The sequence below is a fragment of the Macrobrachium nipponense genome, chromosome 17 (genome assembly GCF_015104395.2).
Source record: "Macrobrachium nipponense isolate FS-2020 chromosome 17, ASM1510439v2, whole genome shotgun sequence".
In the NCBI taxonomy this organism is placed as follows: Eukaryota; Metazoa; Arthropoda; class Malacostraca; order Decapoda; family Palaemonidae; genus Macrobrachium; species Macrobrachium nipponense.
Genome location: NC_087210.1, coordinates 40,182,918 through 40,197,431, shown reverse-complemented (window position 1 = coordinate 40,197,431; position 14,514 = coordinate 40,182,918). Strand labels below are relative to the sequence as shown.

At 36.4% G+C, this 14,514-nt stretch overlaps 1 protein-coding gene across 1 annotated transcript in view; it reads left to right on the top strand.

Annotated features, from left to right (window-relative positions):
* LOC135196193 (uncharacterized) overlaps positions 1-14,514 on the top strand; it is a 105,513-nt gene that overhangs the window by 64,984 nt on the left and 26,015 nt on the right. The window contains exons 3-4 of the mRNA XM_064222790.1: positions 8,183-8,340; positions 12,273-12,447. Of these exons, the coding sequence (XP_064078860.1) occupies positions 8,183-8,340; positions 12,273-12,447 (333 nt within the window). The remainder of the gene's footprint in view (positions 1-8,182; positions 8,341-12,272; positions 12,448-14,514) is intronic.

The window sequence follows — 14,514 nt, the reverse complement described above, 5'->3', positions numbered from 1 at the left end:
TTCGTGAATACTTTTGCCAATCCCTTAGCAGTGAACATCTGTCCCTCATCTGTTTTTTCTGTCCCTTCCAACTCTTCTAAATGTCGCTGCTCTTCCAACTCAATTAAATCTTTGTCGGTTGACTCTTCTTCAACAAAGTTCAATAAATCTTCCACATCTTCAACTTCCACTTCCAACATCAACCCTCAAGCAAGGTCAATAGTTCTATTATTTATCATTTCCAAGTTTACATCTTTATCAAACCCTTCAAATTATCATAACTTTTTAAGCACTTTTTCCATATACAGTAGTACCTTGAGATATGAAATTAATCCGTTCCGAGGCGCCCTTCGTATCATGAGGTTTTCGTATCTTGGACCACATTTTACATGTAAAATGGCTAATCCGTTCCAAGCCCTCCAAAAACACTCCAGTAAATTTCATAATAAAGCTAAATCGACCTATAAACAATGAAATACTGCAACAATTTGGACCATTCAATACCTAAATTAATAACAAAATGCAAAATAACCTGTAAATAAAGTGTATATGGTATACAGGAAATACTGTACGTAAAATGTGGAAGCTTACCTTTAGAGTGAGGCTATCTCCAAAAGTGGTGGCAGAGGAGGAGGAGGACAAACGATTGCCTTGATTATACTGGTATGCATGTTGTAAATGATTGGTCAACACCCTCTGTTCAGCAGGGAGTGGAGATTCTACCAACCTTGCAAAGTTTCTAGTTATCCCATGAGAGAGACCTTGATCACTTATCCCATGTGAGAGATCTTGGTCACTTATCCCACGAGATTGGTCACTTATCCCACGAGAGAGATCTTGGTCAATCATATATGTCGTCACTCAAGAGGTGCTCTTCTTTTTCCATTTTCTGTGAAAAGAAATGAGAAATTTTTTTTAAAATACACATGACACACAAACTATCACAATGTCAACTCTGACTAGTAGATTCAGAAAGTTGACAATCCCGAAACGAATACTGCATGCGTACGATAACGATGCTGGTACCGAGTGGCCGAGGCACGCCACCACGTACATAGATGCATGATGGGAGGGACGCTGGCCAATAGGAGAGAAGGATATCATGGCCGCGACTAGCATCAGGAACCAATGGGAGAGCAGGAGGATGGTGGCGAGTCTACTAAGTTGGCGGCGCGCGAGTTTCAAAATTGTTATCAGTGGTTTGGGCGAATCTCGGACTTTACAGAAACCTTTCGTATCTTGAAAACTTTTCGTATGTAGAGCCGTTAAAATTTTCGTATTGGCTTTCATATCTCGAGTTTTTCGTAAGTTGAGCCTTTCGTATCTCGAGGTATGTACTACTGTATGTACCTTGCATGCATTATTCAGTCACTTCCTGCCAAGTTGCATCAATGCTTTTGATGCAATAAAGATTATTGTAATTTTTCCAAAAATCACAGTCATTTCAACATCCTCCGTTGCTGCTACCACCTTTGCGAAAGTAGTGCGTAAGTAATGGGCCTTAGAAGCAGGTATGGCCCCCCTGGTCCATTGTTTGCAGTATTGAAGTCGTATTTTTGGGGAAATACACTACTTTTAACATTTGGATGCAGTTCATCAAAATGGTGGGGGTGGCATGGAGCATTATCAAGAAGCAGAATCTTGAAGGGAATATTTTTCTTAAGGCAGTATTCTCTGGCTGCTGCTGGTATAAAGCAGTTTATGAACCAGTCCTCAAACAAAGCTTGAGTCCATGCCTTGCTGTTTACCCGATAAAACACTGGCAGCGTATGCTTGTTCACATTCTTTAAAGCACATGGGTACTGGTAACGATAATTGAAAAACGGTTTTAACTTTTGCCCTGAAACATTTCCACTTAAGAGCAATGTCACCCAACCCTTGAATGCCTTGAAAACAGGCATATGTACTTGTAGCCTCTTGGTGGAGATACGTTCTTTCTGGCATTTTTTCCAAAATAGTCCTGTCTTGTCTATGTTGAAAATTTGTTCTGGATGATAACCTCCTTCCTCCAGAATCTTATCCAAAACATTGATAAATTTTTATGCTGCTTCAGTATCTGCATTTGTTGGTTTACAATAAATACTACTGCTGTGCAAACTAAATTTACGACAAAAGCACTGGAACCAACCGTGGCTTGCCATAAACATTTCTGTGCATTCTTCTCTTGAAGATGCTGAGTGCCTTACTTTGAATTACATTAAGGCTAATAGGCATTTGTTTGCTTATTTGGTTGTCAAACCAAATGGCTAACAATTTTTCCATCTCATGTATCAGGCCTTTTCACTGCCTTGTTATCAAAGCATTGTATCCTGTTGTAGTTTTGGCCATCTCCTTCACTTGTTCTTTGTCCTTTAGGATGGTAGGTATTGTAGAATTCGTTAAGCCCCTATTACTAACGATTGTTTGAATTCTCTTTCCTTCAAGTTGCTTGATGATCTTAAGCTTCGTTTCGATATAGATAGATTTCCTTTGCTTCTTGGCAGAAGATCCTTGAGAAGTAGTACTCATTCTTTTTTCAGACGTCTTGAGAGGATATACGAGTATCAAGCAAAAAAATCCTACTGAAACTAATGCGACTGGCTGATGCGCATGGAAGACCATGCGCGGTGTTGAGGTGAGGAGATGGAGGCTGCACTGCCAGTTGCCTCAACCCAACTTATCGTACACAACTGTGTACAATTACAGTAGTGCATCGGGATACAAAATTAATCCGTTCCAAAGTGGCTTTCGTAACCTGATTTTTACGTATCTTGAACCGCATTTTACATGTAAATTGCCTAATTTGTTCCAAGCCCTACAAAAACACCCCAGTAAATTTTATAATAAAGCTAAATTGACCAATAAACAATGAAATACAACAATTTGGACCATTCAATACCTAACTTGAACTACATATACTACTAATATGTATTACATACATACCTGTAAATAAAGTGTATTAGTGTACAGTACATGGTACAAGAAATACTGTACGTATACGTATGTAGTAAAATGTGGAGGAGGAGGACAAATGGCAGTAAACATGAACACCTAACTTTACTAAACACATTAAAAATGACAGAAAACATTAACTAAACTTTACAAAACACATTAACAAATGGCAGAAAACATTAACACTTAACTTTACAAAAAACAAAATAAATTTTTTTTTTCTTATTGTCTTTTTTATTACATTTTTTTTTTACTTTTTTATACTTTACGTTTTTTTACAAAATTTCAATTTCTTCACCACTTTCAACTTTCTGTTTTTTCGTATCACTTGGATCTTCTTGTTTGCTTACTCCTATTATAGGCCTCTTTAAAAAATAACTATCCAAGTAAGATTGCTTATGCCTGCTTTTCACAATGTTCCTGAAACAACTCGGGCAAACGTCATCGACCTGTGTAAGCCTTTTCGGGGTGTCTCATTTCTACAAATGATTGCACCTTATGAAAAGCAGCTAGAGCATCCTTAATTTCTGCCGTTGTCATAGGGTTCTCCTCCTCTTCCTCGCCACTACTAGCCCTTTAACGTCGATATAAATTGTCTGTTGGGTGTCGATTGGACGTATGGTATGTCATTATAAAAAAGTTTTTTAAAAATTTGCGGAAAAATAGTTATAGGCCTACTAGGCAAAAACTTTTCAAATCACACGCCTTGGGGGATGCTGGGAGCTCACGGATCAAGACGTTGTTTTGTTTACAATCGTTACCCAGGCACGCAAGCGTGAATTTCTTCTTGCACTAAAAAGCCTCAGCGACACATCTCAGAACTTTTTTCATCACTTTTGACATGTTTTGCACCATTTTATATTAGCCGTTACATGGAGTATTATATATGAAAATGTGCGCAATTTCATGTAGAATACAACTAAAAACAACTCATGGTTGTAGCTTTTATCAGTTTTAAAATATTTTCATATAAATAACGATAAGTGCCAAAATTTCAACCTTTGTCAACTTTAACTCTACCTAAATCATCGAAAAACGCAATTGTAAGCTAAAACTCTTGTATTCTAGTAATATTCAATCATTTAGCTTCATTTTGCAATAAATTAGAAGTCTCTAGCACAATATTTCAATTTATAGTGAATATTTGAAAAAACTTTTTCCTTACGTCTGCACGGTAACTACGAAAAAATCATAAATTTTTTCGTAATGTTTGCACCATTTTAAATTAGCTGTTAAATAAAGTTTTATATATGGAAATGTGCGCAATTTTATGTAGAATACAACTAAAAACAACCCATGGTTGTAGCTTTCATCAGTTAAGAAATATTTTTATATAAATAACGATAAGTGCCAAAATATCAACCCTCTGTCAACTTTGACTTGACCGAAATGGTCAAAAAATGCAATTGTAAGCTAAAACTCTTACCTATAGTCACAAAAATTATATGAAAATACAGTAATTTGTGAATATTTCTCAGTGAAAAATATTGCGAAGGGGTATATACTATCCTTAGAAAAATCAATTAAAAGGCAAGTCTGCGAATCATGAGCACAGTCCGCAAATAGTGGGGGTAGACTGTACTTGCTCCCCTGGCGCCAACTACAGTATGTCACCAACTATAGAGCTTCCAGAACTTTGAGCTACTAGCTCTTCTGGCATCCAGCTATAATGCTCCCATTGCCCAGAGCTTACAGTACTATCTGCAAACTCCCAGAAGATTGACTGGTGCCCAGCTCACCGGGCACCAGCAATATTTATACCTATCTGTGAGCTACCATGTCTCACCTGGTACCATCTCCAGACTGGTGCCAGCTACAGTCTGTCACCAACTATAGAGATTCCAGAACCTTGAGCTGCTAGCAATTTATGGCACCATAACCTACCAAGTTCCAGTTATTGGCACCGTAAGGTGCTAGTAGTTGAGTTATGACACCATAACCATACGTAACAGAGGTCCCATTAACTGGTTATCAGCGCCATCCCAGGTCTGAAGCGTCTGAAAATGTTTGGTCTGGTTTCGAACAAAGTAATGACATCCCAATTGAGAACCTCCCTGCCTCAAGCCACCACCACAAGTCCTCCGGATGGGGGAGCTCATCTACAGGATTTAGAAGTACTACTAGCAGGGACTTGGCGCCACAACAGGAAAAGAAGCTCCATATCGAAGCTCCACATCAATGTGAGGGAGCTAAGACCAATACATCTGGCCCTTCATCATTGGCCTACATGAAAAACTAGGGAGGTAGTCACTCCTTATCTCTTGTCAGTAAGCCGAAAAATTACTTGTCTGGGCTCAGAACAACTACACACATCTAGTCATCTGCTTCATTCAGGGCAAACTGAATGTCCTTGCGGACTAATTGAGTCATCACAAACTGACTGCCAACAGAATGGACACTGAATCTGCAGATGTGCACTGACCTGTGGAAACGGTGGGGAAAGCTGTTGATAGATCTTTTGCAATGGTGAGGAATAACAGTCTTCCATTTTGTTGCTCCCCAGTCCTGGACCCTCTTATGTGGGCAACGGACGCAATTCTTCAGTACTAGTCCAACCTTCATGTTAATGTCTTCCCTCCCTTCAGCATAATGAGGGAAGTAATCAAGTTTTGGTCCAGTAACAATTGCTCTATGACACAGATAGCCCCATTTTGGCCACAGAGGGAGTGGTTCTTGGACCTCCTCGGTTATTGATGGACTTTCCAAGACTTCAGCCTAAGCATTGAAGTCTTCTCAGACAACCACATTTCCGCTGCTTTCATCAGGGTTTGTCCACTCTTGCTCTGACAGGTTTCAGACTGTCAGGAAACTTGTCTGAGTGAATGATTTTCAAGAGCAGCTGCAAAGGCTATTGCCAACTACAGGCGGCAATCCTCCTCAAACATATATCAAGTGAAGTGGTCAGTCTTTTGCAGCTGGTGTTGAAGACAATAGTATCTCATCTTCTGAAACCACTCTAGAACAAATAGCAGACTTTTTGCTATTTTTGAAGTCTTGGGGTTTAGTGACTTCAACCATAAAAGGTTGCAGAGCCATGCTCAGTTCAGCATAGAGGCCTGGACCTTTCTATGCGTCAGGATATTAGCGATTTGTTTAGATCCTTCGACACTGTGAAGCAAGATAATTCTCCCTCTGTGTCCTGGAATTTAGATGTCATTCTTAGATGGCTTTCAGGTCCTCAATTTGAACCATTTGAAGCCTCTTCTCTGAGTGATTTAATGAGGTAAACCCTCCTCTTAGTTGCTTTGGCTACAGCCAAAAGAATTAGTGAATTACAGGCTTTGGACAAACAAGTCTGCTTTTCACAAGAAGATGCAATCTGTGGGTTCATGCTTGGGTTCTTAGCAAAAAATGAATCGCCTTGCAATCCTTGGCCTCACTCAATCTCGATTAAGAACCTCGCTAGTCTCCTTGGACTGAGTAATCAGGAGAGAGTTCTGTGACCTGTTAGAGCTCTTGAACTTTACCTTCATAGAACCATGAGACACTGGGGTCCCAGTCTTAATCTGTGGTGTTCAGTAAAGGATCCCTCTCATGCTATGTCCAAGAACACCTTATCCTTCTTCTTAAGGGATGTGATCTCTGAACCTCATAAGAATATTTAAGAGTAGGTATTACCTTTGTTGAAAGTCAAAAGCCCATGATATTAGGACACTGGCCACTTCTTTGGCTTTTAAATGCAATTTGTCACTGCGAAAATTCAATCTGCATACTGGAAATGCAGATCCGTTTTTCCATCCCATTATGTAAAAGACATTGAAGTGTTGTATGAGGACTATAGTATGTTAGGACTGTTTTTTTGTGGCTAGCATTGTATTGGAGAAGGAAAGATAGGAATATATCTTCTATTTATTTATCTCTTTTCACCTTGGTTTAAGGGGATTGAGTTATGGGAAGGCTGGGGTGGGTACATGGTACCTGGAGTACCCAATAGTCATTGGTTTTTAATGGTTGGCTAGTGAGTTTCTAATGGTTTGTAGATAACTAAGTGATCTGGTTATTTACTAGTTGTTCAAGTTTTGGCAACCCTCAATGTACTCTTGGTTGCAAAACACCAACTGCATAGAGGCAACCCTCAGCTTTACTACTGTCCACTACGGGTTGAAGATGAGCACAAAACCAGAGGCAGTAACCACCTGCTATGGCTCTCTCAACAGGTAAGGCTGCAATAAGCATTGTTCCAATGCTAGCTGATTTCACTATATATCAAATTCATCTCCATTACCAAGATTAGTGTGTCCATATATGTATCAGACCTCCAGTATTGTGGGATTCAGCAGTGTAATTATACTTGGTAAGTTACGTATATGAAAATAACATTTTTATAATAAATTAAGACTTTATACATACCAAGTATTAATTACATGATCGGAGCCCTCCTTCCTCCCCTCTCATGGACGTATAGACAAATTGAGCTCTTTAGACAGTTTCTATCTATGCTTCCCCAAAAGTGGGCAGGGCCAGTTACCTACTCCAAACAATCGAGTTCTACTGCAAATTTTAAGCTTAAGCTGCTGTGAAAAAGTTAGGAACTATACCAATATAATTACTTGGTAAGTATATATAAAATCTTATTATAAAAATGTCATTTTTTTTCAGTGATGCAGAATTGACAAGGTAGGGGAGGAAGGGTACGAATTTGCAGTTTTACATCCTCAGAGTTTTATTTGACCTTATCTGGATTTTGCCCATCCCTAACAGGGCCTTGGCACTCTTAATTCAGAAAATCAAAAAATTACTTTGTCTGGTTTCCCACCTCAGACCATCCCATCAGTAGTCCCTTTATCTGAAGGAATGAGTTGAGCTTCAGTCAGGTGGTTGCAGGGATTTCTTAACACTACTAACTTAAGGATGTTGTGTTAAAACAGTGCAATAAATATAAGTATGGGGACCTTTAGTTATGGGTAGTTTCACAATAAAAATGAAAACTATGGATATGATAAGGTATGGTGAAAAGTTAAAAATGGCAGCTATTCTTTGAAAGGTGGTGCCACAACATTTTGATTTTTTACTGTTTTATTGGTTCTATTGTTGCTTTCTTTGAGGCTGCCCAGTATGATTCTAGTAATAAGTTCACTAGTACATGCTCATATTTTGTACAGTTACTGTGAGTAGATCATATGGATGTCCATGATATTTTGATGCAGAAATGTTCAGGAATATAATTAGTTTGTTCTTGCTAGTCAGCAACCAAAGGTTTGCACCAAGAATTTACATATAAAACATAAGTGTAATTTATGCATTAAGACTCCGTTGTTTAATTCCTCTTCAGACTATGACTGATAAAGAGAAAATTCGCTTTTATGAGATGGCTGAAAAGGATAAAGATAGATATGAAAGTGAAATGAAGGGATACAGAGGACCTCGGATGCCCCGAGGTAGTCGTAAGCGCCGTAATCGTAAGGATCCAAATGCACCCAAAAGAGCTTTGTAAGTGCTGTATTACTATCTTCTTTCTTCATGTTTCTCCTTGTGTGATTCAACTGAATTTATAGGTATAAGTAGGTATTTTTGTATGGTATGGTCATTCTTTTAGTGTCACTTCCCCTTTGAGCTTGCAAGTCATGGGCTTGTTCAGTATACTCTTTTGTTCCCTTTTTCTAGTATGTATAATTGTGTTAAACATTTATCTTAATGAAACATATTATCCATATCATGACACCTAGCCTTTTGCTATTGTTCATGAAATTGAATGTTTAGAAATGTATATAATATACAGTTGACCCCCAGTATTTGTGGCCTTGCGATTTGGGGGCTCGCCTATTCACAGATGTGTCTGTGGAACATATATAAAGAAATACCCTGAATTTACACGAGGTTAGGTTCCAGACCCCCTCGCGTAAGGGAAAGTTTTGCATAAGTTTGGCACGGTCTCTAAAAATAGTAATAAATGCTTACTTCTAGAGTTTGAATACTAAATATGACCCTAATCATGCTCCCTAAGTATTAAGCTAACTTTTAAATTAAATTAAAGTTACTGTAATTTTATTTAATACTTTAATTCATTACCCTTAATAAAGAAATAACTGGTTGGTGTAAAAGCGGCTACAGGAACTACTACATACGTATCCATTATCGTACATGTACTAACGTTACCCTTAATTCATGGGATGTCATTTTCTTTTTCCCTCAGGGTAAAATAAGTTTTCTTTGGTCATAAGGTAAACTTCATAAGTCTTTTATAACGAAGGTAAGTACCCAGTTCAATGAAATAAAGAAAACATATGTACATACGTAATGTTTGCAGAGGGTGAAAGTAAAATTCAATCAATTTAAAATCATTTATGTACTAGTGTGAGGGCTATCTATGAGAAAGAGAAATACATATGTCATGTGAAGTAAAACTCTGGAGGGGTATCATCTTTAAAAAGTGCAAATGGGAACATCTTCTGAAAGTACATTAATTGTATGTGTTGTAATTACAAAACATAGTACATACAGATTGTACCAGTACTTTTCTCCAAGGTTAACCCTTTAACGCCGATTGGACGTATTAAACGTCTATATAAATTGTCTGTTGGGTGCCGGTTGGACTTATGGTACATCGATATAAAAAAAGTTTTTTTTTAAATTCGCGGAAAAATAGTTACAGGCATACTAGGCGAAAACTTTTGAATCACGTCCCTTAGGGGATGCTGGGAGCTCACAGATCAAGGCGTTGTTTTGTTTACAATCGTTACCCAGGCGCGCAAGCACGAATTTCTTTCTTCTAGCACTAAAAAGTATCAGCGACACATCTCAGAAATTATTTCGTCACTTTGACATAATTTTTTGCACCATTTTATATCAGCCGTTACATGGAGTATTATATATATGAAAATGTGCGCAATTTTATGTAGAATACAACTAAAAACCACTCATGGTTGTAGCTTTTATCAGTTTTGAAATATTTTCATATAAATAATGATAAGTGCCAAAATTTCAACATTTGGTCAACTTAGACTCTACCGAAATGGTTGAAAAACGCAATTGTAAGCTAAAAACTCTTACATTCTACTAATATTCAATCATTTACCTTCATTTTGCAACAAATTAGAAGTCTCTAGTACAGTATTTCGGTTTATGGTGGATTTATGAAAAAAAAAAAACATTTTCCTTACGTCCGCGCAGTAACTTCCTAAAAAATCATAAATTTTTTGTCCGATTGTCATAATGTTTGCACCATTTTAAATTAGCCGTTAAATAAATTTTTATACGTACATGGAAATGTGCGCAATTTCATGTAGAATACAACTAAAAACAACCCATGGTTGTAGCTTTTATCAGTTTTGAAATATTTTCATATAAATAACGATAAGTGCCAAAATATCAACCCTCTGTCAACTTTGACTCAACCGAAATGGTAAAAAAACACAATTGTAAGCTAAAACTCTTACATTCTAGTAATATTCAATCATTTACCTTTATTTTGCAACAAATTGGAAGTCTCAATTGTAAGCTAAAACTCTTATATTCTAGTAATATTCAATCATGTATCTTTATTTTGCAACAAATTGGAAGTCTCTAGCACAATATTTCGATATATGGTGAATTTATGAAAAAACATTTTCCTTACGTCCGCGCGGTAACTTCCGAAAAAATCAAAAATATTTTTGTCCGATTGTCGTAATGTTTGCACCATTTTAAATTAGCTGTCACATAAAGTGTTATATATGAAAATGTGCACAATTTCATTTAGAATACAACAAAACACAACACATGGTGGTAGCTTTTATCAGTTTTGAAATATTTTCATATACATAACGATAAGTGCCAAACTTTCAACCTTCGGTCAACTTTGACTCTACCGAAATGGTAGAAAAACGCAATTGTAAGCTAAAACTATTACATTCTAGTAATATTCAATCATTTACCTTAATTTGCAACAAATTGGAAATCTCTAGCACAATATTTTGATTTATGGTGAATTTATGAAAAAAAAAAAACATTTTCCTTCTGCGCGGGTAACTCTTCCGAAAAAATCATAACTTTTTTTGTCCGATTGTCGTAATGTTTGCACCATTTTAAATTAGCTGGTACATAAAGTTTTATATATGAAAATGTGCGCAATTTCATGTAGAATACAACTAAAAAAAACACATGGTTGTAGCTTTTATCAGTTTTGAAATATTTTCATATACATAACGATAAGTGCCAAACTTTCAACCTTCGGTCAACTTTGACTCGACCGAAATGCTCGAAAAACGCAATTGTGAGCTAAAACTCTTATATTCTAGTAATATTCAATCATTTACCTTTAGTTTGCAACAAATTGGAAGTCTTTAGCACAATATTTCGATTTATGGTGAATTTTTGAAAACTGCTTTTTTTTACGTCCGAGCGTTACGAATTCATGCATGATTTTGTGATAATATTTTCTCTGTGTTGCCTTGATCGTTTTACAATGTGTTATATACCAAAATGATTGCAATTTAGTGTACAATACAACGAAAAATGAACTCGTAATCTTGAAAACTAAGCGTGCTGTGATTTAAAAAAAAAAAAAAAAAATCCGCTTCGGCGCTCACACACAAACGCCGCCGGCATACGGGAGACGATTTTTAAAATACCACTTCGGCGTTTAAGGGTTAAGATAATAATTTTCACAGAACAACAAATCTGTTATGTCTGATATGTTTTACTAGTTGATCATGAAGATCTTTATAGTGACAAGCACTGTGAATTAAGTACTACTGCCTTTGTACATATTTTCAAAAATATAAATAGCATACACAGAATCTCCATATTGATTTTACACTTGAAAGTATGAAAACATAAATTAGTATACTAGTACGTCAGAAATCAAAGTTTCTGAAAGTGTATCATCTTTGAAAAGTGCAGTAGCTTTGTGAATGGGTATTGCATCTTGTAAAAGTATGTATATGCACTAACTGTAGGTGCTGTAATTACCTTTGTATCATATTCATGTATGTACAAAAATAAAAATACATTTTTAATAAAGATTGTATACAGAAAGGCTTTAAAACTTAAACATTTACATAATAAATTAAACATAAAAGACTTTTGCAGGGTTTTGCAGTGTTTCTGGGGATTCACAAATGTTCGTGCTATTGTGAAGAACTCTCATATGATAATATGTGATAAAACTATTGAAATGCACTTTTTGTGATAAAACTATTAAAATACTCAGGTTTCAAAATTTCTTTAGTTTTTTTTTAATACTGTCAAATAGGGAGACCTAACCATTTTTAGATGGGTTTTAAGAACGTGGATTTTAGCTATTTGCTGGGTGGTGGGTGTGTGGTACGTATCCCCCATGAATACCGGGGTTCGACTGTATTATGTCTTTTAACTGTATGCTGTCTCCACTTTTCTTCCCTTGTGGAATATGCTAGATTTAACATTTTTCAAAATTATTACAGATCAGCATTCTTCTGGTTTTGCAATGATGAAAGACCTAAAGTTCGAGCTGCCAACCCGGACATGGGAGTTGGTGAAATTGCAAAGCAGTTGGGTGCAGCCTGGAGCAATACCTCATCAGAAGTAAAGAGCAAGTATGAGGCCATGGCAGAGTACGACAAAGCTAGATATGAAAGGGTATGTTGATAAATATCAGATTTCAAGCAAAAAATAATGTTAGTGTATACATGTATATACTCTATCTATATTATTATTCTAATGCAAGAGTGCATCCGCTATATTAATCATGTGATTAAGGTTTTTAGTTTTCATGTGTATCCTGATTAAAAGGTGAGGTAAACAAAACATTGTTATAATTAGTTTTTTCTTTGTTTTACAAACCAATCAATTAATACAGCACTCTCAATTATAATCATTTTCATTATCCAGAATTGATGTTATCTGCATGCAGCTGTCACCCAGGCACTCGGTATTTATGGAATACATTATTATACAAATATCTTGAGTGATTGGGTGACAGATGTATGCAGATGTCATTGCTGGATAATGTAAATGGTTATAACCTGTAACAAGAGATAAAGTACTTGTGTAAAAATACATTGTGTGTTGGTACACACGCAGGCTACTTACCCACCAAATTGTCATTTACAAATTTACAATGAGAGGAAAAAAAAAGTGAGGTTTGCATTTTTTCCAGTGTATTTATACAGTATATTTTGATACAAAATAAAAACTGGATATAAAACAGCAACACTCATATTTGTAACCATAGATAGATATACGTAGAGGAGAGTGATTGGATAGACAAGTGACGATCGTGTGCATGTAAGGCTCCATTGTTATGCAATGATTCTGAGAAATGGCAGACTACAGAGACCAATAGCAACAAAGCCACTTTTGGCACCCAGTGCTGTTCCATACAGAAACAGGATCACACAAGAACAGGGGATCATATTTCACAAGATAGTGACTTTTATTTTATGAAAAACTTTTAAACTGCGTTGAAACCACCTCAAGTAAATGTGTGTTGATCACAGTCAACTTGCAGTCAACTACATGCCTGCTTTTTGAGCTGATAGAATAATGAATGTTGTCATAAGATTGTTATTGAAGCCTATTTGACATTAATTTCATGTAGCTTAATAAATTAGCATGTAGGGTTACTGTCAGCCGTAGAACCATGGTTAAGTCTGACAATTTTCCCAATGACTAGCACTACAATGTACATTATATATGGTGAGGCCTAGCCCTGGGCCTGCTGCAGTGGTAAGTGTTAGTGTTGATGAAGTATTATAATGTCATCAATTAGTTCTCAAAACTCCTTCTATGCAGAGGACTCAGCTAGATTTGATCTGTCAGAACACTTGAATGTAGTAGGCTATTCTTCAATTTTACCATTATCATTTTTACTCTATTCTTCAAATTTATACCATTTTAGCTTTAAAAGTAAACTTTACCTACTAGCTAGTCTACAAGTAAACTTGAACAACTAGCCAGCCTACCAAGGTTGATCATCAAATAACCAAGGGTAGGCCACCATAGCTTAGCAAAGGTAGCCTAATTTGGTATAACCTTCAGGAATGCTGATATTTCTATCTGTCCCCCTCTACAGACTATGAAGTACAGCTCAAAGTCTTGGCTAGCTATAAAAGGATAAGTTATTCTTACAGGCTAGCCTAATTTAGACTATACGTTGTAAATAAATATGTTGAATTACAGTGGGGCATCGCTTAGTCGCGGATCAGCAATCACGGAATCAGTCATTCACAAGCTTTTTCTTGGACCTCTTCTCATGCTATATCACTGGTATGAATCGCAGCATCGCAGGACAAACGTGTTGCGTATGTAATGTTTATCGGTAGGCTAAGTCTCGGCCGCGGTCCGATAATCACCAACATACATGATATTAACTAACAAAAAAGGTAATAAAACCATTATCACCTTATGTATTATTGGCATATCTTCATAATAAATAGCCTATTCAAGGTATATGTATGACGTTCATTGGTAGGCTAAGCTTAGTTGCAGTGGGATAACCACCAACATACATGAACAGATTCACATTATGATATTAACTGACAATAAATTTAATAAAACCATTTTCACCTTATATATTATAGGCATATTTCTGAATTAAGTTTCATTCGACAACTAAATGCATGATGATATTGGTAAAACGAAATCAGTTGATTATTTTAACCACCAACATCATGAACAGATTCACAATTATAGATATTAAACTGA